This window comes from Triturus cristatus, chromosome 11 (genome assembly GCF_964204655.1).
Source record: "Triturus cristatus chromosome 11, aTriCri1.1, whole genome shotgun sequence".
Lineage (NCBI taxonomy): Eukaryota > Metazoa > Chordata > Amphibia > Caudata > Salamandridae > Triturus > Triturus cristatus.
The window spans coordinates 1,033,745,668-1,033,772,062 of record NC_140594.1 but is presented as its reverse complement, the minus strand read 5'-3'; the positions used below and the strand labels follow the sequence as shown (position 1 = coordinate 1,033,772,062).

The 26,395-nt window shown below is 50.7% G+C and overlaps 1 protein-coding gene across 1 annotated transcript in view; it reads right to left on the bottom strand.

Moving 5' to 3' along the window:
• The window catches only part of KPNA4 (karyopherin subunit alpha 4), a 221,095-nt gene that overhangs the window by 102,900 nt on the left and 91,800 nt on the right, over positions 1-26,395 (bottom strand). Inside the window, exon 13 of the mRNA XM_085635233.1 lies at positions 234-338. Within this exon, the coding sequence (XP_085491359.1) occupies positions 234-338 (105 nt within the window). The remainder of the gene's footprint in view (positions 1-233; positions 339-26,395) is intronic.

Sequence of the window (26,395 nt, the reverse complement as noted above, 5' to 3'; positions counted from 1 at the left end):
CAGGCTTCTAAGCTGGTTTATGAAGGCTTTTAATACATTATGGATTTTGCGACCCCTCAGGGACACATGGTAGCTTTTTTTGTATTTGGCCCTGTAGTAAAATGTAAATGAAACTAATAACAAGGAAAGAAGTGTTAACTGAAAGCCAGGGTCTGTAAAGATTTCTTGGATGAAGTTTCTTAACACTAGAATTAAAATGGGCAAACTAATCATTACACCACTTGCACGCTTACCTTATCTAACAGGTGTATGATCATTGGTACCAGGTTGGCATCAATCACAGCTTGAACCTGTTGCTGATTGCCGGCTGTTATATTAGAGAGGAACCATACTGCCTCCTGCAAAATAAATTTGGTTGAATGAGAACTTATGTCAAAAAGAAAAAACATCTGCACATAATCATTAGCAAAACGTTTCTCCACACAATAGGCTAATGCAAATTCAATGGCATGAATAGGATACAATAAATGGTATGATTGTGACTTAAGTAAAAAAAATAAAAAAAGTGTAAACTAGGAACAAGTTTATGTATAATTAGGCTCTCGTAACAAGGGGTGCAGGCTAGCCTCACTGACTCTGGAAAGTGGTGAAAGCTCATGCAACCTAAAGGTTCCTTATAACACTCAGTTAAAAAATTCAAGGCTGCTCTTTGCTGTTCACACAAACTGCAACTCATAGCACAGCTTTACCAATAAGATCAGGAATTCAGTGATTAAGCGTAAATGCACAACATGCTTGAAAATACACGTCTCTATAATTTGTTACTTTAAGCGCCATACAATAGGGTCTTAAAAAGCTTACAAATTTGTGCACTGGACCAACATCCGCCAAGAGACATCAGACCAGCTCAGAGGTGGTTCCCAAACTTTGAGTCCATGGGATTGGTGGACGGTTGGAGGACGCATAAACCAGAAAGCGTCCAATTCACCCATGTAACGGGAGCTCACCGTAGCCTATCGCGCATTGATCACATCTTGGTCCCTGCGGCGCAGGTACACAATATCTGAGAGGTTTGTCACCTGGGACGGGGCATTTTAGATCACTCCCCAGTCTGGATGAAAGTAGTACTAGGTCAAGGGAACGTAGGGAGGGTGGCCCCTATTAACTCATGGTACCTGAAAGACTTGGGAATCCAGAAGAATATTGCCAGTGTCAGGGACAATTACTTTCAGGAAAATTAGAGTTCGGTTGATTCTGCACAGATGTGAGAAAGTGGCTCTGTATATACTGTTCCCAAATAGGTACAGTGTGTACAGAGTCCACAGTCCCCAGAGGTTTGGCAGAGGCTAAAGTTAGATATAACCTTACTCTCTAAAGTGGTAGCTTGGTCGAGCAGTAAGGCAGTATCAGAGGACAGTGTAAAGCATTTGTTGCACATACTCAGTCAGCAAATGGTCTCTCACACTCAAGAACTGAACTCTAGGCCAATGGTTTATATAAAAAATATGTTGGTTTTATTTTAGAACCAACAATGGGTATTAAAATATATTTCTCAGAATGAGATGCTTTAGGTGAATACTTTTGCAATATGCAATTGACTTTTGTAGCTAGTAGTTACAGGTTGTTGCTATGGGCAACACCGTTTCAAACACAATAGTACATTGAGCTCAATGGAAGTTTTAGGTTATTTACAATAGATTACTTTCAGGATTACTTCTCTAACTCCAGGACTGGATCCTAGATTCAGTCCTGGGACAGTTCTTGGAAACAAGTGAGTAAAGTAGACTTAATTATTGTTCTGATTTTTAGGCAATATTTTGCTATTTTAAAAGTTGACACTTAAAAGAAATTTCATAGAAAAACAGTCAATGATTCCCTATGGGAGAAAATTCAAGTTGCAGGTATGGTATGTTCCCGTTACTTTTGTAATCCAGTACTGGGCTCCTAGGCTCAGTACTGGGACCTCTATCTAAAACAGGAAAGCAATTACATTTTCAGAGTTGGTACGATTTTTAAAGAATTTGTAGTTAGCAAAAATCGACGCTTAGAAGAAATGTCACAGAAAAACAGTCAATGATTTCCTATGGAAGAAAATTGGGTTAATGGTAAGTACGGTTGTGAGTATTTTTCAGGGTCAGTGCTGGGCACCAAGATCTCTCCTAATAGCAGGTGAGTATTTTCGTTACTCGGTTGATTTTAGGTGAATATTTTAAGTTTTAGAAACTCCACACGTAGAAGAAATTTCAGAAGAAACCAGTCAATGTTACCTTATGGAGGAAAATTAAGTTATCGGCTCTTGGGTAAGTACTCGACTGGCAGAGCTAAGGCTCTGGGCACAGACTCGGGGGTCTCCCAGGGTCATGCAAGTACAGTGGTTACACCCTCAGCGGCACAGGGGCAGCCGGGTGCAGAGTGGGTTAGGCCCAATGTTATCCTATGGGAGGCAGGGGGGCCTTGGTTGGTGGCTGCTGACTAGCAGGCCACGCAGCTGTGGGAGCTGGGCTCCTGGTCACTTGCTCAGGGCAAATGAGGAAGTAGATAGGAGTAGAGGTTACACTGCCAGGGCCACTCTGGCAGCTGGGTGCAGGGTGCTTTTGAGCCTTCGGGCGCTCAATGGATTTCAATGGGAAAGCTCCTGGATGAACAAAGGCTGCAAGCTCGGGGACGAAGATTCTTCAGGTGCCACCACCACTTCGAGAGCTAAGTTGGGTAGTTGGAAGATAGGTAGGTACCCAGGAGTTGGGCACAGGGGGCCGCAGGGCGCCGAGGTGCCTTTTGGTGTCGGGAAACCTTACCCTCTGTTGATCGCTGTTGGGGGGGGTATCTGGTTCCAAGGCTGCAGGCGTCGTCAGGAGCGTCGAGGTGAGTCCTTGGGTGCGGGATTCAAGGTCAGTCGCCGGGGGGACGTCTTCGTGGTCTTTGTTCACTCCGGCACAGGCCAGGCTTGGCGGGTGCAGGGTTCATGGTTCCGGGCTGATGCCAGGGGTTAAGAGCAATGGTTTTGAGCAGAACCTCTGCTCATGGGAGTCCCAGGTGCTCAGATCCAAAAGGTAGCCAGGTCCTCCGGGGTTTGTGAGGTTGCTGGCCACAAGAGGTGCCGGGATGTAGCAGGAGCAGGTTTGAGGGTCGACAGGCCGGTAGGGCAGGGGCCAAAGCAGTCGGTGTCTTCCTCTTCTTAGCTGCTGCAGGGCAGGTCTTCTTTCTTCTAGCTCTTCTTTGTTTTTCGAACTCTGGAATCTAAGGAAGGAAGGTTCAAGGTGCCCCTAAATACTAGATTTAGAGGCGTTACAGGTAGGTAAAGGGCAGGGACCAATGGCTCCCTGCCCTGGGGTGGGTACTGAATATGCTACTTACCAGTATGCATCTGTTCTTGGCATGTAGGGCTGCTGACATTCATATCTGTGCATAGATCGCCGCCTAGTGTTGGGTCCAGATGTTTGCATGTTGTTGTCCTGGAAGAGTCTTCGAAGTATCCTGGGATAGGTGACTCCTCCCCTGGACTACAGTGCGCATGGGCATCCTCTCCATCCTCAGATTGTTTTTCGCCATTGTTGCAGTGATGGAGTAGATACAGAAAGTGATGACCATGCTTACAGTAATTCTGAGAGCTGCAGCCGCTACAGGCGCCGGGGAGGAGGGAGGGCGATATGAATGTCAGCAGCCCTAAATGCCAAGAACAGATGCATACTGGTAAGTAGCATATTCAGTTCGAGGCATGTGGGCTGCTGAATTCATATCTGTGCATAGAATACATTGCAGTACCTCCTATTAGCGGCGGCTACCAGTGCCAGCTGCAGCGGTCTGAAAAAGAGTTTTGAGAACAGCCTGTCCTACAGCTGCCTGCTGTTTTGATTGCACATCTACACAATAGTGTTTGGTAAATGTATGTGTAGCGGACCAGGTGGCTGCTCTACATATATCATGCAAAGGAATGTTTCCTAGGAAAGCCATGGAGGCCCCTAACTTACATGTTGAGTGGGCTCGTGGGGGAATCGTTAATGTGCGGTTAGCTTTTTGATAGCAAATTTGAATACATTTAACGATTCATCTGGCTATACCTGCTTTGGAGATAGCGTTACCTTTGTGTTGTGGGGCAAAGGCAACGAAAATTTGTTTAGTCTTCCTAAAGACCTTAGTCCTGTCGATGTAGTCAGACCCTCCAGGATTTCGCGATTTGCAAAAAAATCGCGAAATCGGCAGTTTTGTAAAAAGGCCGCTATTTTTACAAAACTGCCCGCGAAATCTGGAAAATGCAATCATTTATTTTTTTTAGACTCGTCAAAACAGGGAAATTACTTCCTTGCATCTGTGGGCTCGTGTTCGGTAACAGCCATGTTCCTTAGAAAAGAATGGAACACAGCATTAGAAATGGCAGCCACTTGTCTCCAGTGACTCTTCCTGTTCTATGTTCAGTGAAGCATACGTAATAGCTCTAAAGAAAACGAGACAGATAGCAAACAAGAGCATAATGCAATAAAGTAAACCTGGAGACACCCAAATAGTTCACGGCTCCATTGGGGAAAGAAGCTTAAGCCAAAGTGAAAACAAATTAAGCTTATAGCCACCTTCTTTAATCAAAGTGTTAACACGATATTCTGTTCTGGAATGGCACGAGTTAAGAATTTCTCTTGCAGATTCCGACATCCGCCAACTTAGCTGAGTGATGACATCAATGACAGAAAGCATTCACATGGCCTCTCTGGCACAAAGTTTTGCTATGCATGGGCAGTGTTGCAAATGATGACAGCCATTTTAATGTCTGATAGCAAGGTGTAGGTGAGATGCGGAAGGAATGAGGTTATTGGTTCTTACAGTGTATTCAGTCCTTTGTGTAGTCACCGGCTCTGAAATGTCTGAAATATAGGTTTTAAGCAGGTTTGTTGGCTCACGGGTGACTTGCAGCTATCATGAAACCTTTAAAACATGTATGTACTTATTCATTACACCTATTATATAAATGCGTGTTTTGCTGCCAACTTTGTTATAAAATATTATGCTACTGTATGCTATGTAATGCATATTTTTTCACCCAAACATAGTCCTTTGTACACAAAACGTATGCATAAGAATATAATTTGTTTTCAGCATACGTGTGGGAAAAACAAACCAAAACAATGTCAGAAAGTGAATGTGAACAAAGTGAGAGGATAGCTTAGACAGCCAGTGGATAAAATATACAAAAAGTCCAGCAGAAAACGATGACCACTAACAGTCGAGCATATATTATTGCAGATGGCATAGCATTTTCAGCTGTGAATGTCGTTGCACCCAATGCGGCAAAGGCAGGCAGGCAACAACATCATGCAAGCAGGACAGAAGGACAAAGAGGCAAGACTCATTAAGCTTTTCAATTGGCATTTTACATGAAGTGAGTTTCAGCCACTATATTATTTTAATTATTATTTAGATCATTAATGGAGCTACCAGGCCCCATGATAGGGCGCTTTACATGAAGCACAACAATTAAGTCTACATTTCAATTAGAAGGTAAGTTAAAGGGAATTCAAAAGGGAAGTTTGAGAGACACAGGGACGATGGTATTGTAACATATCAGTGGAGGACGACATCAGGTGGACAGTTCTCTGCAAAAGATACTAGTTTAGGTGTTATCGAAAGAGGTGGGCTTTTAGGAACTTACTGAAGGTGCAAAGCATGAACGTCATTTAGGGGTAGCCAGTGGTCTCAGGTGCGACCCCTAGCTTGCCCCTTGCAACTGCTGACACTGCCTTTGCGACCTCTGGCTTCAGAGGTGGCAAAATCAGTGCCAGGAACAGCGGAAATTCGTCCTTATGGGCGTTGGTTGGGGCTCCACTTTCCATGTTTTCTTTTCTTATCACACTAACTGTGAATAATACTCCCTGGATGCTGAGGTAACTAAAAAATGCTTTAAAATGTATGTTGTGTGCAAGCTTGCAGTCGAGAGTGTGTTTATGCGAGAGACAGTGAGTGTATGTGTGAGTGTGTTCATGTGTAAGTGTGTGAGTGAAATTAAAGGTCAAAGGGTGTGGGATGTCGCCCCGGCAGGGGTGAATACATGGGCGCTAGAATATCCCAGGAAGAAACACAGCTCCCTCCCACAAGGTTAGTACTGCAGCTGTGTTTCCGTAGAGCTGCAGACACTTTAAACATGCCTATGGCAAAGTGGAATACTCTGCTAAAACAGTTTCCATTTATTTTAGGCTCAAAATGAATGATCATGAGTAAAATAAAATGCCGCAAAAATGCCGCTAAATTTCAAAATTGGTGCCGCTAAATTTCCATATTTGTGCCGCTAAATTTGCTAATCTATGCCGCAATATCCTGGGGGGTCTGTGTAGTACATGAGGGCTCTCTTCACATCTAGTGTATGGAGTGCTCTTTCTGCGACAGTTTGTGGGTTTTGAAAGAAAACAGGCAGTTCAATAGTTTGATTTCATGTGGAACTGTGATATCATCTTGGGCATGAATTTGGGGTTGGTACGTAGTACGACCCTGTTGGCGTGAACCTGTATAAATGGCTCTTGAACGGTTAGTGCCTGGAGTTCACTAACTCTCCTCAAAGAAGTGATTGCTACTAGGAAAGCTACTTTCCAGGTGAGGAATTGAATCTCGCATGAGTGTAGAGGTTCGAAGGGTGGACCCATCAGGCATGTGAGGACCAAGTTGAGGTTCCACTTTGGAGCTGGTGGGTGGCTTGGAGGAATTACTCGTTTGAGTCCTTCCAAGAATGCTTTGATGGCCGGCACTCTGAATAAAGAGAGGTGCTGCCTGTTCTGGAGATAGGCTGATATTGCGGTCAAATGGACACGTATTGAGGTGTATGCCAGATTGCATCGGTATAGGTGTAAGAGGTAACAAAGTATGTTTTGGGTGGATGCGTCTAGCGGGTTAATGTAATTATTATTGCAATAAATGACGAACCTTTTCCATTTGGCTGCATAGCAAGCTCTGGTAGTGGGTCTCCTGGCCTCCTTAATGATGTCCATACAGTCAGGTGGCAGGTTTAGGTAGCCAAACTCTAGGACTTCAGGAGCCAGATTGCCAGGTTCAGCTGTTGCGGATCTGGGTGCTGAATCTCTCCATGGTTCTGCGTCAAATGCGCGGGTTTGATCCGCAGCCTTTGATGCGGCACCACGGAAAGTTCGAGAAAGGTGGTGTACCATGGCTGGCGTGCCCACGTTGGAGCAACCAGGACGAGTGTCAGTGAGTGTTGTCTGAGTTTGCGAGTCACCAGCGGTATCAACGGCGCTGGGGGAAAAGCGTACGCAAATCTGCCGGACCAGTTCATCCATATCGCATTGCCCTGCGACTGTGGGAACCTGGCGGCAAAGCTTTGGCATTTTGCGTTTTCGCTTGTGGCGAATAGGTCTATCTCTGGATGACCCCACTGCTGGAAGTACGGTTGGAGTACTGATGGGTGTAACTCCCACTCATGCATCTGGTGGCTGTGTCTGCTGAGCAGATCCGCCATCTGGTTGTCCTTGCCGGGGAGGTGTTCCGCCATGAGGAATATGTTCCTCTGAATGGCCCACTTCCACATGCTCTGAGCCAGATGAGACAACTGTGGAGAGTGTGTTCCTCCCTGCTTCTGTATGTAGTACATGGCGGTCATGTTGTCCGTCCGGATCAACACGACTTTGTTGCACAAGTGTACTTTGAATGCTTTCATAGCCAGGAAGATTGCCATCAGTTCTAGAAGGTTGATGTGCATCTTCTTTTGTTGTGTTGTCCATAGTCCCTGCACTGTGTAATTGAGTACATGAGCTCCCCATCCCTGGAGAGACGCGTCCGCTGTCAGTATTATCTGTGGAACAGGCTCTTGGAACGGTCAGCCCTTGCAAAGGTTTTGTGGATTCCACCAATGCAGAGAGTTGTATGCCCGACCGCTCACCAACACTAGGTCTTTTAGTTGTCCTTGAGCCTGATTCCATTCACGTGCTAAGCACTCCTGAAGCGGGCGCATATGTAGTCTCGCGTGTGGGACTATGAAAATGCAGGAGGCCATCATGCCTATCAATGCATGAACACTCGCGCGGGAAGGGAGTGTGGGGGTTTGAACTTGGAAATCAGCATTTGCATGCTGTTGATTCTCACTAAATTCGGCTGAGCTGTGGCCGCCAGAGTGTCTATGGTCGCACCTAGGTACTGTTGTACGTGTGCGGGTTGGAGATGGGATTTTGGGTAATTTAGTGATAACCCCAGACTGTGAAGAAGGTGAATGGTGCGGGACATGTGGCTGGCACATTGCTGGGCTGACTTTGCCTGAACAAGCCAGTCGTCCAGGTAGGGGTAGACATGAATGTGTTGCCTCCGTAAATGTGCGGCCACAGTAGCCAGGCACTTTGTGAAAACTCTGGGCGCTGTTGTCACGCCGAAGGGAAGAACCTTGAATTGGTAGTGCTGCCCTTGAATAGTGAACCTGAGATATTTCCTGTGTGATGGGTGAATGGGTATGTGGAAATACGCATCTTTGAGGTCTAGCGTGGCTAGGAAGTCTCCCTGTTTGAGCAGTGGTAGGACTTGTTGCAGGGTGAGCATGTGGAAATGCTCCGAGAGAATGTAGCGGTTGAGGGGTCTCAGGTCTAGTATAGGTCTGAGTGACCCGTCCTTTTTTGGTATTAAAAAGTACAGGGAGTACACCTCCGTACCTTGCTCGTGGACGGGTACGACCTCTATTGCGCCTTTTTGTAGCATACTTAGCACTTCCTGCTGTAATAGCGTTAAGTGCTCTGAGGACATAGGACGGTGTTTTGGAGGTATTGTGGGTGGAGTTGAGGTTAATTCTAGGCAGTAACCGTGTTTGATAATATCTTTGACCCACCTGTCCGTGGTGATGGAGTTCCACGTGGACAGGAACCTTTGTAGCCTTCCCCCGACAGGTGTTGTGGTCGGGAGGAAGGGAGAGGGCGTCACTGTTTGTTCTTGGGGGAGGACCTAGTGTTGCCGTATCCGCGTCCTCTGCCCTTTGTGCTTGAGCCACGATATCCACCCCGGGTGTTTTTATCGTAGGAACTTTGTGTGTTTCCCTTGTTGTAGGTTTGCTGTGACCCCTGTCCTCTACCTGCTCCTCTATTTCCGGGGCGACGAAAGGAGCCGCTCCGAAAGGTCTGCGTTTGGAGAGCCCCCATGGACTTTGCAGTGTCTGTGTCCTTTTTTATTTTTTCTAGGGTGGTGTCAACCTCTGGCCCGAATAAGTAGTCGGGGTTGACCGGCTGGTTGAGGATGTTATTTTGCACCTCAGGTTTGAATCCGGAGATTCGTAACCAGGCGTGTCGTCGTAACATGACGCTAGTGTTTATGGCTCTGGCAGCTGTATCTGCGGCATCCAGTGTACACTTAATGGATGCGTTCGTGAGGAGTTGTCCCTCCCTGATGAGGATCTCTGCTCCCTCTTTGTATTGGTCAGGGAGATGTTGGAGTAATGTTTCTAATGTGTCATAATGTGCACGATCGTAGCGAGCTAGGAGCGCCTGAGTATTGGCAATACGCCATATGTTAGCTGCTTGGGCTGCAACCCGTTTGCCGGAGGTCTCTAGCACCTTGGACTCTTTGTCCGGGGGAGGAGCATCCCCCGTCGTCTGCGAGTGCGCCCGTTTGCGAGCATTCGCGACTACTATGGAATCCAGAGGCAACTGGCCTCTAATGTAGGTAGGGGCCCCAGGCGCCGACCTATATTTGTCGATCCTGGGGTTTATTACTCTTGCCCTGGTGGGTTCTTTGAAAATGTCCTTTGCTGGTTTGAGGACACCTTTCAACATGGGTAGAGTTTTGATATTCCTTTGAGGATGCGAAAGTATCCATGAGAAAATCGTCCTCGATGGTGTCAGAGTGGAGTTGCACACCATGATTGGCCGCAGCACGTTCAATGAGGGCGTTGAATGCAGCAGTGTCCTCTGTGGGAGACGTTTTCGCGCCATATAGCTGCGTGTCCTGTGTATCCATAGGTTCACCCGGGTCCACAGGGTCATCCCAAGCTTGGTCAGGGTCCTGTTGGCCTTCAGGGTCCATCTCTCCGGGGTAGGGGACGTGGTCACCCATGTAGTGCTCCAAAACGTCGGTTTCGGAGTGTGTCGGAGAGAAGGACTGTGGATCTTGGTAAGAGGTATGGAGAGGTTCGTAAAGAACTGGTTCCGAATCCACTGGCAGCTTTTTCTTTAGTGGGATCCGGTAGGAGTCCAAAGCTGGCTCGGAAGTTATTCTCCTCTTGTGGAGCATCATTCTGCCGGTGTCGGCATCGATGATGTGTGATGGTGACGTCTCCGCAGGAGAGCGTTCGGCAGGTGTGATCCTGGTGTGGGTGACACGTGTTCTGATTTCGAACAGTTTTGGGGCCGTGGATGGTGGCAGGCCAAAAGTGATGTTGGCCGGCGCCAGAGAAGCCTTTTGAGCTTTTTTCGGCTCGGAGCCTGACGTGTCCTGGAGGGCTGCCTTGTCTTTGATGCGTTGCAAGGACGCTGCAACTTGCCGCACCTGGAGCACCGACGGTTCTTTGGCGCCGACCGGTTCTGTAGAGGCGGGCGTGGACGTCTTCGGCGCCACTGGGTCATCGAGTCGAGGAGAGGTAGTAGCTGTCGACGGCGTCAATGATTGTGCCTTTGGTGCTGCTTTAGAAGCGGTGTGAGACGCAGCAGCCATTTAGACCTTTGTGGCCGGAGCCGATTGTTTCGGTGCCGGGAGCCGAGGCGGTTTGGCGGTACCGATGGTCTTTTTCCGTGTGTCGGCGCCGACGTCGGCTGCTGCAAGCTCGGCACCGAAGTCCCGTTTGGTGCGGTCGGTGCCGACGGGTTTGGCTGGCGTCGAAGGTGTGGTGGGCTTCGATCCGACCAGTGTCACTTTCAGTTTCGGTTTCTGATGAACCAATACGGCTTTCGGTTTCGATGAAGGGAAACCGGTCATTTTGGGTAGTAATGGCTGCCGCTGAATATCAGAGGCCGGGCCAGAGGGCGGGGCCGAAGAACTGCAGGATAGGTCTTGGGCAAGGCCCGAAGGCGATCCCTCGACCGGAGCCATAGACTGACGCACTGGGATATCCTCGGTCTGTACGGGTAGGCCTTGCTCGTCACCGGAGCTACTCTCTTCGGCCCCTAAGGCCTCATCGTAGTCTCCTACCTCGGTGTCGGCTTCGTCTCTGTGAAAGAGTCGTTCTTCGATGTCATCCGATCCGGAGTCGTGTTCGGAAGCGGGGTTGGAGGGTAGGTTCTCCACGTCTTCGACATCTTCGTCCTCGGCGCTGAAGAAGTTGGTCGGGGCCGGTGCCGCTTGCTGCGCTTCAAGTCTCGCTGCTCGTCGATTCCGGAGAGTCTTCTTGGATCGGAATCGGGCACAGGCCATACATGTGGACTCGTCGTGATCCGGTGAAAGGAGTTTGTTGCACACCGGGTGGACGTCGACATGGGGATATTTCGCATTGCATACAGGACACCGCTTGAATGGTGTCCTCGATTCCATCGTCGGGTCGATGGTCGGGTATGATGCGAAAAAGTTGTTCTTGAAGTTAGTAAACTAACAAATAACTATCGATACCGATCGGGAACAGTACCGACGCGAACTAAAGGCCTTTTGGCCTGTAAAAAGTTTTTCCTAACTTGAGTCAAGATAAGCACATCCGAACCCAATGGCGGAAAAAAACAATCTGAGGATGGAGAGGATGCCCATGCGCAATGTAGTCCAGGGGAGGAGTCACCTATCCCAGGATACTTCGAAGACTCTTCCAGGACAACAACGTGCAAACATCCGGACCCAACACTAGGCGGCGATCTATGCACAGATATGAATTCAGCAGCCCACATGCCTCGAACAACCCCTATCCTACCACTCTCCTGTGGGAGGGGGACAGTAGCCTAGTCCTGATTGGGCAGGGCCTCCCATCATCAAGATGGCGAGTGCCCGGAGATGTGCTTCACCTTGCCTTCCCCACCTGAGGGGTGGGGTTGGCAGGCTGGCACATCCACTGTCCTTATTTGGGGTTTCCAGTCAGTCTTCCCGCCAGAGTGGGGGTTAGAACCGGTGGGGGCCAGTTTGCTGGGTACAGCAAGTGGCCTGGGGAAGCTCAGAGGCGGCATGCCTTTGCAGCTTCCCCCTGTCCATCCTGGGGGAGGAGACCTAGCACCTCGCCCAGGATGTGCATTATTGTAGGCCCAGGAGAGCGGGGGCGCTCCTACCCAGGGGTCGAGCAATAGGTCTGCTGTGTGGCAGCCTAGGCAGCCTCCCAGACCAGACGTGGATTGTAGGTTAGGTTTCGGGGGGCATCTCCAAGATGCCCTCTGTGGTGCTTGGTACATTAAATCCCACACTGGCATCAGTGCATGTTTAATGTGCTGAGAAGTTTGATACCAAACTTCTCAGTCTTCAGTGTTGCCATTATGGTGCTGTGGAGTTAGTGTTGGACGAGCTCTCAGCACCATGTACTCTTAAATGGCAGCACTGCACTTAGTGCCCAGGAATGGACGTGAGTACTGTAGGGGCACAGGGCTCATGCTCCTGTGCCCACACCACTGGCATAGGGCACCCAGCTAGAGGGGTGGCTGATGGTGACCCCCTGTACCTCACAGGCGGTCGCTCCCCCTCCACTGCTGATACCTGACGCCTGCCTGCTGTTACCGCTGACAGCCCTGACGCCACTTACCTCATCCGCCGCCACTGACCTCTGCCCTGCCGCTTGCAGGTACTGCCCTCCGCTCGCTGCCTGCTCTGCTGCCCATTTTCGCGCCAGCTCACCGCCGCCCCGGTCACTCGCCTTCCTTTTCCCGCTTCCCAGTTCCGGTTTCCCGCCGCTGACCCCGCAGTCCCGCCTCCCCTTTCTTCCCATTGGCCACCCAGCCTCCCGCCTCCCAGCTGACCCTCCCTCCCGGCTCACTACTTAAGGGGTCCACTCCGCGCTGGTCACTGTGACCCCCTGTACCTCACAGGCGGTCGCTCCCCCTCCACTGCTGCTACCTGACGCCTGCCTGCCTGCTGTTACCGCTGACACCCCCGACGCCACTTACCTCATCCGCCGCCGACCTCTGCCCTGCCGCTTGCAGGTACTGCCCTCCGCTCGCTGCCTGCTCTGCTGCCCATTTTCGCGCCAGCTCACCGCCGCCGCTGCTGCCCCGGTCACTCGCCTTCCTTTTCCCGCTTCCCAGTTCCGATTTCCCGCCGCTGACCCCGCAGTCCCGCCTCCCCTTCCTTCCCATTGGCCACCCAGCCTCCCGCCTCCCAGCTGACCCTCCCGGCTCACTACTTAAGGGGTCCACTCCGCGCTGGTCACTGTGACCCCCTGTACCTCACAGGCGGTCGCTCCCCCTCCACTGCTGCTACCCGACGCCTGCCTGCCTGCTGTTACCGCTGACACCCCTGACGCCACTTACCTCATCCGCCGCCGCTGACCTCTGCCCTGCCGCTTGCAGGTACTGCCCTCCGCTCGCTGCCTGCTCTGCTGCCCATTTTCGCGCCAGCTAACAGACCGCCGCTGCTGCCCCGGTCACTCGCCTTCCTTTTCCCGCTTCCCAGTTCCGGTTTCCCGCCGCTGACCCCGCAGTCTCGCCTCCCCTTCCTTCCCATTGGCCACCCAGCCTCCCGCCTCCCAGCTGACCCTCCCTCCCGGCTCACTACTTATGACACCCCCTCAGCGGACGCGCGCAGCGGGAGCGTCAAAGGTGCGCCAAAGGTAAGCCCGTCTGCGCCCGGCCCGCGTCCAGCGCTAGACCCCCTGGCCCCCGCGTCCGCCACATCCCCCGCAGGACCTACGATGCCGCCACACTCATCGCACTCAACACCGCCCGAACCCCCGGGTGCTACCGAGCATCCCCGCGACACATCCATGGACCCTTCGCCTGCCGATCCTGCAATTTCTCCTGCCTCCGTACCGGCACCGCACCCACCAAGACGGACAACAGCAACCACCTGAAGTGCATCCTGCTCAACAACCGCTCCGTCCACAGACACGCCGTGGAACTCTGGAACCTCCTCGACACTGCTTCTCCAGACGTCGCCTTCCTCACAGAAACCTGGATGAACGCCGCCATAGCCATCCCGGACGGCTACAAGATCATCAGGAAAGATCGCGTCAACCAGACCGGAGGAGGCATCACCATCGTCCACAAAAGCACCATTCGCATCTCGACTGACTTCACCGACGCTTTCAACGCCGCCGAATACCTGCACTTCCAGATTCAAACAGACGCCAAGACTACCCTCAGAGGCACCCTCACCTACAGACCCCCGGGACCACGCGCACAGTTCTGCGAAGACATCACGGACTTAATCAGCCCCCACGCCCTCCCCTCCGCCGACTACATCCTCCTCGGGGACCTCAACTTCCACCTGGAGAACAACGACCGCAACACCACCACCCTGCTGGACAACCTGGCCAACCTCGGGCTCAAGCAACTGGTCAACACCCCCACCCACTACGCCGGCCACACGCTCGACCCCGTCTTCTCATCCAGCAAGCACGTCACCTTCAGCCACTCCACCGGACTTCACTGGACTGACCACAGCTGCGTCCACTTCAGCTTCAAAAAGAACACGGTCCACCACCACCCGAAGCAGGTTCCCCACAGGAACTGGAGCAAGATCACCGTCGACCAGCTCGCCACCTCTCTCAGCCAGAACCCACCTGTCAGGACAATGGACCCTAACACAGCAGCCCTCAACCTCACTCAGTGGCTGACCTCCTGTGCCGATGACCTCGCCCCACTGAAGAACCCACTCACCAGGCCCAGAAGCAAGAAGGCCCCCTGGTTCACCGACGAACTCAAGAACTCCAAGAAGGCCTGCCGCACCCTCGAGAAGGCCTGGCTCCTCGACAAGACCGCCGACAACATGACCGCCCTCAAACTCGCTACCCGCAGACACCACCAGCTCATCCGCACCACCAAGAAGAAATCTCTGAAGGAACGACTGGACAAACGCCCATGACAGCAAGGAGCTCAACATTGTCAAGGAGTTCTCTAACCCCAGCACCGGCAACAACGACATCACTCCCTCACAGGACCTCTGCGACTCCCTCGCCTCGTACTTCCACTGCAAGATCGCCAACATCCACAACAGCTTCGGCGTTTCACCCCCGCACCCACCGGTCGAACCTACGCACCCCGCCGCCATCCTGCAGACATGGACCAAGGTGACCCCCGAAGACACAACACGCATGATGAACACCATCCACTCCGGATCGCCGACAGACCCGTGCCCCCACCATGTCTTCAACAAGGCCGCCTCTACCATCGCACCCCACCTCCGAGACATCATCAACACCTCCTTCGACACAGCCACCTTCCCGTAAAGCTGGAAGCACGCAGAGCTCAGCGCACTGCTGAAGAAACCAACAGCGGACCCGACCGACCTCAAGAACTTCCGCCCCATCTCGCTCCTTCCCTTCCCTGCCAAAGTCATCGAGAAGGTCGTCAACAAGCAACTGGCCGCCTTCCTCGAGAAGAACGGATCCCTCGACCCATCACATTCCGGATTCAGAGCCAACCACTGCACCGAGACCGCCCTCATCGCAGCCACCGACAACATCCGAGCCCTGCTCGACAACGGTGAAACAGCGGCACTCATCCTCCTAGACCTCTCCGCAGCATTTGACACTGTCTGCCACCGCACCCTAGTCCAACGCCTCAACGACACCGGCATCCAAGGGACGGCCCTGGAATGGATCATCTCATACCTCTCCGGCAGAACACAGAGTACGCCTCCCTCCTTTCCTCTCTGAGGCCACCAGAGTCATCTGCGGCATCCCGCAAGGATCATCGCTCAGCCCCACTCTCTTCAACATCTACATGAAACCCCTCGCTGCCATCGCACGCCAACACAACCTCAACATCATCTCCTACGCCGATGACACCCAGCTGATTCTCTCCCTCACCAGAGACCCCGACACCGCCAAAACCAGCCTACACGAAGGGATGAAAGACGTCGCCAAATGGATGGACATCAGCCGCCTGAAATTGAACACGGACAAGACAGAAGTCCTCATCCTGGGACCGTCGCCCTCCGCATGGGATGACTCCTGGTGGCCCCCGGCCCTAGGCACCGCACTCAAGCCTACGGACCACGCACGCAACTTGGGCGTCATCCTGGACTCCTCCCTATCTATGACCAGACAAGTCAACGCCGTATCCTCAGCCTGCTTCCACAACCTTCGCATGCTCCGTAAGATCTTCCGCTGGATCCCGACCGAGACCAGGAAGACGGTCACCCAGGCCCTCGTCACCAGCAGACTAGACTACTGAAACACCCTCTACGCCGGTACAACAGCCAAGCTTCAGAAAAGACTTCAACGTATCCAGAACGCCTCCGCCCGACTCATCCTGGACGTCCCCCGACGCAGCCACATCTCGAGCCATCTGAGAGACCTGCACTGGCTCCCCGTCAACAAGAGGATCACGTTCAGACTCCTCACCCACGCACACAAATCCCTCCACGACCTTGGCCCAAGATACCTCAACGACCGCCTGACCTTCTACACGCCCACCCGCCAGCTACGATCCGCAAACCTCGCCCTCGCCGTCGTCCCTCGCATCCAGAGAACCACCGCCGGAGGAAGATCCTTCTCCTACCTGGCGGCTAAGACATGGAACTCCCTGCCCGTCCACCTGCGACTGACCCCGGACCACCTCGCCTTCAGGAGACAGCTCAAGACCTGGCTGTTCGAGCAGTAGCAGACCCCCTCCCTCATGCACCTTGAGACCCTTCCGGGTGAGTAGTGCGCAATACAAATTTCATGATTGATTGATTGTATGCCAGGGCAGTGTAGGTGATGGGCATGGCACACAGGGATTTGTGCCATGTCGACTGTTTTGTCTTGTACCCAGACACTCCGCCTGCAAGGGCAGTGTGTGTGTTAGGGTATAGGGCCTCTAAGGGTGGCACAATGAGTGCTGCAGCACTTAGAGGCCTTCCCTGGTCACAAGGCCCTGGGTACCTAGGGTACCATTTACTAGGGGCTGACATGTGGCCAGTGTTTGCCAATTTGGGTTTGAGGTTTTTAGGAAAGGAACATAGGCCCTGGGCACCTGATTGGCAGGAGTTCAGGGCACACTCAGACAAAGTACATTCAGCAATTCAGCAAAAAGTGGGGGCATACCATGCAAGAAAGATGGCACTGTCACACACGGCCAATGATACCCTTACCCAAGGAGAGGATCTAAAAGGAAAATCAGCTCAAACATAGCGACCCAATTCTTCAGGACGACAGCCCTGCAGTAGATGCCAATTACTTCTCCCTCTTTCCCCTCTGTTAAACACTCCAGTGGTGGGGGTGGAAAATTAGGTAGCAAGTGTAGGAAGCTGGATATATATATATATATATATATATATATATATATATATATATATATATATATATATATATATATATACACACACACTATACCAAAATGAGGTATAGTGTGCACAGAGTCTAGTGGAACCCCAGAGGTAGGCAGAGGTAAAAGTAGATCGCACCTTACTCTATTTGTGGTAGTGTGGACAAGCAGTAAGGCTTTATCCAAGGGTACTGTTAAGCATTTGCTATACACACTCTGGAAGCAAATGTCACACACTCAGACTGAATTCAGACCAATTTGTTTATATCAAAAGGAAAATGCTACTTACCAGTATGCATCTGCTCTTGGCATGTAGAGCTGCAGATCCACACACTGTGCAATAGATCGCCATCTGGTGTTGGGCCCGGATGTTTGCACTTGTTTTTGTATTGGAAAAGTCTTTGGAAGTCAAGAGATAGGCGACTCCTCCTTTGGACCATAGTGCGCATGGGCATCAGCTCCATTGTCAGATTGTTTATTCGCCAGCCGCAAAAAGATTGAGTTTTTGCGAGAAACAGAAAAGATGCCCATGTATGCTGGATCTAAATAAGACATTACTGGAACAGATGAAGGTAGCCGGGGAGGTGGGTGGGCGTGTGTGGATCTGCAGCTCTACATGCCAAGAACAGATGTATACTGGTAAGTTGCTTTTTCCGTTCGAGGTATATGAGCTGCAGATCACACACTGCATAAATTGTATAGCAGTACCTCTCCTTAGCGGCGACCACCAGTATCTGTTGCAGTAGTTTGAAATAGTGTTTTGAGTACAGCCTGGCCCACAGTAGCTTTCTTTGTTTGCACATCTACACAATAGTGTTATGTGAATGTGTGCGGTGTAGCCCATGTAGCTGCTTTGCAGATGTCATTTAAGGGAATGTTCCCTAAAAATGCCATTGAAGTCCCTATCTTTCAGGTAGAGTGGCCTTTAGGGGGAATAGATGGTGTACGTTTTGCTTTGTGATAGAAAATTTGTATGCATTTGACAATCAACCTTGCAATTACAGATTTTGATATGGGATTGCCTTTATGTGGTGGTGAGAAAGACAAAGTTTTGTCTTGCGAAATGGTTTTGTTCTTTCGATGTAATAAAGGAGTGCTCTTTTTACATCAAGAGTATGAAGAGCTCTCTGCGACTTTGTGGTTGCGAAAAGAATACTGGCAACTCCACGGACTGGTTGAGGTGAAAGGGAGAAATAACCTTAGGGAGGAATTTGGGATTGGTTTTGAGAACCACTTGGTTATGATGGAGTTGTAAAAAATGGTTATTGAATTGTCAGTGCTTGTATCTCACGGACTCTTAAGATAAGTAATGGCCACCAGGAAAGCAACTTTCCGTGTTAGTAATTGTAACTCGCATTTGTGCAGAGGTTCAAATGAAGGACCCATTAGTCTTGTGAAAACAATGTTTAAATTCCACACAGGTGAGGGTGGTACCCTGGGAGGAATTATTCTTTTGAGGCCTTCCATAAACGCTTTGATGGCCGGTACCCTGAATAGCGACAAGTGTTGTCTATTTTTTTTAAGTAGGCTGCTATGGCAGCGATGTGTAATCTAGTAGATGTGTATGCTAGATTACACCTTTGGCGATGTAGTAGATAACCTATGATGTGTTGAATAGACACATCTGAAGGATTGATGGTGTTGTGACAATTTATCACTAATCTTTTCCACTTGGCTGCATAGCAGGCTCTAGTGGTGGGGCGTCTAGCCTCTCTGATAACATTCATACAGTCAGGGGGAAGGTTAAGGTATCCAAACTAAGACCTCAGGAGCAACATCGCTAGGTTGAACTGTGCTGGGTCCGGATGTCTGATCTCTCCATGGTTCTGGGTTAAGAGGCGTGGGAGAGGTGTCGTTTTTGATGCGCGACTACAGATAGTTCCAGTAATGTGGTGTACCATGGTTGTCTGGCCCATGTTGGAGCAACTAGGATGAGAGTCAGTGAGTGTTGCTACAATTTGCACACCACCTCTGGAATGAGTGGGAGAGGCGGAAAAGCGTACGCAAATATGCCTGACCAATTCATCCATAATCGCATTGCCTTTGGACAATGGGTGTGGATATCTGGCGGCGAAGCTTAGGCATTTGGCGTTTGTGTGTGGCGAAGACATCCATCTCTGGTTGCCCCCACATGTGGAAAAATGGATGAAGAACTTGCAGATGAAGTTCGCACTCGTGAATCTTTGGTGTCTGACTACTTAACAGATCTGCTATGTTGTTCTGGATTCCTGGAATGTTTTGGGCTAGGAGAAAGATTTTCTGGGGAAGAGCCCATCTCCATATGCTTTGTGCTGGTTTAGAGAGCTGTAAGGAGTGTGTCCCACCTTGTTTCTGTATGTAGTACATTGCTGTCATGTCAGTACGGACTAGGACAGCTTGCCTGATATTTGTTTCTGGAATGACTAACCCCAGAAATATGGCTAGTAACGCTAAGGTCTAGAGGGGTAGATGTTGTCCTGTGGTACATTAGGGACATCTGGTGTGTTGTAATCGTCCGTCCCAGGGATCTGGGGTATAAGGTGGACTAGTATCCCCTAGTGGTTCATAGTCTGCCCCCCTCCCCCGTGTCAGAGGTGTCATCGTCGTCCACTGGTAGAGGAGATGGTGTAGGGAGAGGCGTGTGGTGGAGGAGGTGGAGAAGGGACTCCGAGGCGATGTTGCAATGTTTCTCTTAGGTGGTGGAGCCGTGTCCAGTGGTCTCTTCTTAGAACTGAGTCAGTTGGCCACTCTTTAGGTCTTTTCGAAGATTTTTTTTGGGTGGGATCCAGTTTAAAAAGCTCTTCTAGTGGAGACTGATGTTTCCGCGCCAATTTTTTCGGTTCCGAAGGCTTGCGCAGCACCGATTCTGGAGTGGACTTGTGCTCCTTAGTCTTTGAAGCGTGAGCAGTTTTAGTCTCTGCAAGAGTTTGCGGTTGTTTTTCCAGTTCAGATGGTTTTTTCACGGTCCGACTTTATTTTCCGTTTCCGACGGTTGAGAATGTGAAGTCTTCAGTAGTGTCTTTTTGCTGGGTTCAGACTGCTTTTTCGGAGTCGAGGGGTCAGTGCCGGTAGGTTTGGGTGCCGAGAGCGTGGATGTGGAGGCAGTGGTCGGCACTAATGCGGAGGAAGGTCTGTCGGTGCTGGGGCTTGAGTTTGGGCACCTACGGCAGGCTGACTCGATCCAGAGTGGCCTGAAGGCTTAGTTGTGGACTTCTTTGCCGGGCCCGAAGGCGGGGCGTGAGACGTATTGTCTCGGTGTGCACCTGGGCCCGAAGGTGAAGCTGTTACCGAAGTCTTTTTTGGTGCCCGGGGGGGGGGGGGGTCCTTTCCATGAGCCAGATGGAATGGCCTACGTACGCCCAAAGGCCTTCGTCGACGACCGGAATCGAGGACTTGGAAATTGGAGATGCGCGACTACTAGAGACAATACCGGAGAAAGGGTGAGGATTGCCCGTCGAAAGTTAGATCGGTAACAGCACGGAAAGGGAGCGCAATAAACACATCCGAGCCCGATGGCAAAAGAAAAAACACAATCTGAAGATAGAGCCGATGCCCCTGCGCACTATCATCCAAAGGAGTCACTATCTTGTTGTGAGAAAGTGGCTCTGTATATACTGTTCCCTAATAGGTACAGGGTGTACAGAGTCCACAGTCCCCCAGAGGCTGATAGAGGTCAAAGTTAGGTATGACCTTACTCTCAAAAGTGGTAGCTTGGTCGAGCAGTAAGGCAGTACCAGAGGACAGTGTAAAGCATTTATTGTACACACTCAGTCAGCAAATGGTTTCACACACTCAATAACTGAACTCTAGGCCAATGATTTGTATATATAAAATATATGCTTGTTTTATTTTTAGAACCACAAAGGGGATAAAAATATACTTTCTCAGAATGAGAGGTTGAATATAAATACTTTTGTTTCAAGCAATAAATTTGTGTAAACAGTCACAGTTGGTTGCAATAAACAATCCTATTTCCTAAACATAACAATGCATTGAGCTCAATGGTAAATTCAGGTTATTTGTAATAAATTACTTTTCAGATTACTTTTGGAATTCCAGGTCTGGATCCTAGAACCAGCCTGGGGTCAGTATTCAGAATCAAGTGATGAAAGTCGACTTAATAACTGTAATGATTTTTAAATAATATTTAGCTATTTCAAAAGTTAGCACTTAGAAAATATTTCACAGAAAACATTCAATGGATCTCTATGGCAAGAAATTCAAATTGCAGGTAGAGTACTTTATCGTTACTTTAGTAATCCAGGACTGGGTGCCTAGACCCAGGACTGGGATCCTTATCAAAAGCAGGTAAGTAATTTCGTTTGCAGAAATGGTACGATTTTAAAAGAATATTTCAAATTTGCAAAAGTAGACACTTAGAAGAAATTTCACAGAAAAGCAGACAATGGTTTCCTATGGGAGAAAAAGGAGTTAGAAGTAAGTATAGTTGTGAACACTTTTCAGAGTCAGGGCTGGGCACCAAGATCCAGCACTGGGAGCTCACCTAGGAGCAGGTGAGTAAATTCGTTTTTGTCACTTGGCTGACTTTTGGTGAATTTTTGCAGTTTTGAAAAGTTCACACTTAGAAGATTTTTGAAGAAAAAGCCAGTCAATGTTACCCTATGAGGAAAATGAAGTTAGCGGTTTAAGGGTAAGTACTCGACTGGTAGTGTTGAAATTCCGGGCATGGACTCAGGGGTCCCCCAGTGTCAGGTAGGTACAGTTGGTTCACCCTCAGCGGTTTCAGGACGGCCGGGTGCAGAGAGAGTTGGGCCCAATGTTATCCTATGAGGGATAGGGTGGCCTTGGTTGGTGGCTGCTGTCTGGCAAGCCACGCGGCTGTGGGAGCTGGGCTCCTGGTCACTTACTCAGGGCAAGTGGGGAAGTAGGTTAGTGTAGAGAGGGCACTGCCAGGGCCACTTGGGCGGCTGGGTGCAGGGTGCTTTTGAGCCTTAGGGCGCTCAATGGAAATCAATGGGAATGTTCCGGTTTGGAAAGAGGCTGCAGGCTCGGGGACGAGGATGTTTCAGGTGCCACCACCACTTCGAGAGGTAAGTTGGGTAGTTGTAGGTTAGGTGGGTACCCCGGGATTGGGCACAGGGGGTCGCAGGGCGCCGGGTGCAGGGGTGCCTTTTGACGTCGGGAATCTTACCCTCTGGTTGATCGCGGCTGGGGTGGCACTTGGTTCTGAGGCTGCAGGCTTCTTCCGGGATGTCGAGGGGGGTCCTTGGGTGCCGGACTCTGGGTCACAGTCGCCGTGGGGTCGTCCTCTGGGTCTTTGTCCACTCCGGCACTGGCCAGGCTTGGCTGGTGCAGAGTGTGTTGGGTCCGCGGTCCCGGGCTGGTGCCAGGGATAGCAAGTAGGTTTCTTGAGTAGAGCCTCTACTCGTGGGAGTCCCAGGGGCTTAGAGCTAAAAGGTAGCCAGGTCCTCCGGGGTTGGTGAGGTTGCTGGCCACGTGGGATGCCGCGCTGGTGCAGGTTCGAGAGTCGACAGGCCGGTAGGGCTGGGGCCAAAGCAGTTGGTGTCTTCTTCTCTTTTTAGCAGCTGCAGGGCAGGTCTTTGTTCTTCTTGCTCTTCTTGTCGTTTTTCTATCTGGAATCTGAGGAAGGAAGGTTCAGGGGGCCCCTAAATACTAGATTTAGGGGCGTTACAGGTAGGTGAAGGCCAGGGACCAATGGGTCCCTGTCCTGGGGTGGGTACACCCCCTATCCTGCCTCTCTCCTGTGGGAGGGGGGCAGTAGCCTAATCCTGATAGGGTAGGGCCTCCCATCTTCAAGATGGCGAGAGCCCGGAGATGTGCTTCACCTCGCCTCCCCCACCTGAGGGGTGGGGTGGGCAGGCTGGCACATCCCCTGTCCTTGTATGGGGTTTCCGGCCAAGCTTCCCGCCAGAGTGGGGGGTTGCAGTGGCCTGGGGAAACTCCAACTGGCGGCATGCCTTTGAAGCTTCCCTTTGCTCATCCTGGGGGAGGAGATTTCTCACCTCACCCAGGATGTGCATTGTTGCAGGCCCGGGAGAGCAGGGGCTCTCCCACCCAGGGGTCCAGCAACGTGTCTAGTGTGTGGCAGCCTGGGCAGCCTCAGAGCAGACGTGGATTGCAAGTTAGCTGTAAGGGGGCATCTTCTAAGATGCCCTCTGGGGTGCTTAGTACATTAAATCCTACACTGGCATCAGTGTGGGTTCAATGTGCTGAGAAGTTTGATACCAAACTTCCCAGGCTTCAGTGTTGCCAATATGGTGCTGTGGAGCTCGTGTTTGACAAGCTCTCAGCACCATGTATTCTTAAATGACAGCACTGCACTTACAGTGCCCAGGAATGGACCCGGGTACTGTAGGGGCACAGGGCTCCTGCTCCTGTGCCCGCACCATAGGCGTAATGCACCCAGCTAGAGGGGTGGCTGACATATGCCTTGGCAGTGTAGGTGATGGGCATGGTACACAGTGATGTGTGCCATGTCGACTCTGTGTTTTGTCCTGCACCCAGACACTCAGCCTGCAAGGGCAGTGTGTGTGTGTAAGGGTACAGGGCCTCTGAGGGTGGCACAATGAGTGCTGCAGCCCTTAGAGGCCTTCCCTGGTCACAAGGCCCTGGGTACCTAGGGTACCATTTACTAGGGGCTGACATGTGGCTAGGGTTTGCCAATTTGGAGTTTGTGTGGTTTAAGGAAGGAACATAGGCCCTGGGCACCTGATTGGCAGGAACCCAGGGTACACTCAATCGAAGTACATTCAGCAATTTAGCAAAAAGTGGGGGCATACCATGCAAGAAAGATGGCACTTTCTCACACAACCCCCCCCCCAAACGAAAGGTGATGAGACTAACCTTGTCCTATGGGGTCTTCATTGTCTAAGTGGAAGAACCTGGAAAGTCCATCTGCATTGGCATGGGCAGTCCCTGGTCTGTGTTCCACTTCAAAGTCCATTCCCTGTAGGGAGATGGACCACCTCAGTAGTTTTGGATTTTCCCCTTTCATCTGCATTAGCCATCTGAGAGGTCTGTGGTCAGTTTGAACTAGGAAGTGAGTGCCAAACAAGTATGGCCTCAGCTTCTTCAGGGACCAAACCACAGCAAAGGCCTCCCTCTCAATGGCACTCCAACGCTGCTCTCTAGGGAGTAGTCTTCTGCTTATAAAAGCAACAGGTTGGTCTTGGCCTTCATCATTGGTCTGGGATAGGACCGCTCCTATCCCTAGCTCAGAGGCATCAGTCTGCACTATGAACTGCTTGGCATAATCTGGAGCTTTTAGAATTGGTGCTGAGCACATTGCTTCTTTTAGGGTGTCAAAAGCCTTTTGACAACTAACTGTCCAGTTAACTTTCTTGGGCATTTTCTTGGAGGTGAGTTCTGTGAGGGGGGTCACAATGGACCCATACCCCTTCACAAACCTCCTGTAGTACCCAGTCAAGCCAAGGAATGCCCTGACTTGGGTCTGGGTTGTTGGAGCTATCCAGTCCATGATGGCCTGGATTTTGGGTTGTAAGGGCTGTACCTGGCCTCCACCTACAAGGTGGCCCAAGTACACCACAGTGCCCTGCCCTATCTGGCATTTGGATGCCTTGATAGTGAGACCTGCACTCTGCAGAGCCTCTAAAACCTTCCCAAGGTGGATCAGGTGATCCTGCCAGGTGGAGCTAAAGACAGCAATATCATCAAGATAAGCTGCACTAAAGGACTCCAACCCAGCCAGGACATGGTTCACCAACCTCTGGAAGGTGGCAGGGGCATTCTTTAACCCAAAGGGCATCACAGTAAACTGATAATGCCCATCAGGGGTGGAGAATGCTGTCTTTTCTTTTGCTCCTGGGGCCATGCCAATCTGCCAGTACCCTGCAGTTAAGTCAAAGGTACTGAGAAATTTGGCAGCCCCCAATTTGTCTATCAGTTCATCTGCTCTTGGGATAGGGTGAGCATCTGTCTTGGTGACAGAGTTGAGCCCTCTATAGTCCACACAGAACCTCATCTCTCTCTTTTCACCCTGTTGATGAGGTTTGGGGACCAGAACCACTGGGCTAGCCCAGGGGCTCTCTGAAGGCTCAATGACCCCTAACTCCAGCATCTTGCTGACCTCAGCTTTGATGCTTTCCTTGACTTGATCTGACTGTCGATAGATTTTGTTCTTGACAGGTGCACTGTCACCAGTGTCCACATCATGGGTACACCAGCTTGTCCGACCAGGGGTCAGGGAAAAGAGGCTAGCATATTGTTGCAAGACTTGCTTGCAGTCAGTCTGCTGTTGGGCAGAGAGGGTGTCTGAGAAAATCACACCATCTACTGACCCATCTTTTGGGCTGTAGGATAGGAGGTCAGGGAGTGGCTCACTCTCTGCTTCCTGTTCTTCATCAGTCACCATCAGCATGGTGATGTCAGCCCCATCATTGTAGAGTTTAAGGCGGTTCACATGGATGACCCTTTTGGGTGTCCTGCTAGTGCCCAGGTCAACTAGATAGGTGACCTCACTCTTTCTCTCTAGGATAGGGTAAGGGCCACTCCATTTGTCTTGGAGAGCCCTTGGTGCCACTGGCTCCAAAACCCACACCTGTTGCCCTGGTTGAAATTCAACCAGTGCAGCTTTTTGGTCATACCAGTGCTTCTGGAGCTCCTGGCTGGCCTCAAGGTTCTTGGATGCCTTTTCCATATACTCAGCCATTCTGGACCTTAGGCCAAGCACATAGTCCACTATGTCTTGTTTGGGTTCCTGAAGAGGCCTCTCCCAGCCCTCTTTTACAAGACATAGTGGTCCCCTTACAGGATGACCAAACAGAAGTTCAAAGGGTGAGAAACCTACTCCCTTCTGTGGCACTTCCCTGTAAGCGAAAAGCAAGCATGGTAAAAGGACATCCCACCTCCTTTTGAGTTTCTCAGGGAGTCCCATGATCATACCTTTCAATGTCTTGTTGAACCTCTCAACAAGGCCATTGGTTTGTGGGTGGTAGGGTGTAGTAAACTTGTACTGCACTCCACCCTCTTTCCACATGTGTGTTAGGTAAGCAGACATGAAGTTGGAACCTCTGTCTGAAACCACCTCCTTAGGAAAACCCACCCTGGTGAAGACACCCAGGAGGGCCTTGGCTACTGCAGGAGCTGTAGTAGTCCTAAGTGGAATTGCTTCAGGGTACCTAGTAGCATGATCCACTACTACTAGAATGAATTTGTTCCCTGAGGCTGTGGGAGGTTCAAGTGGACCCACAATGTCCACACCTACCCTT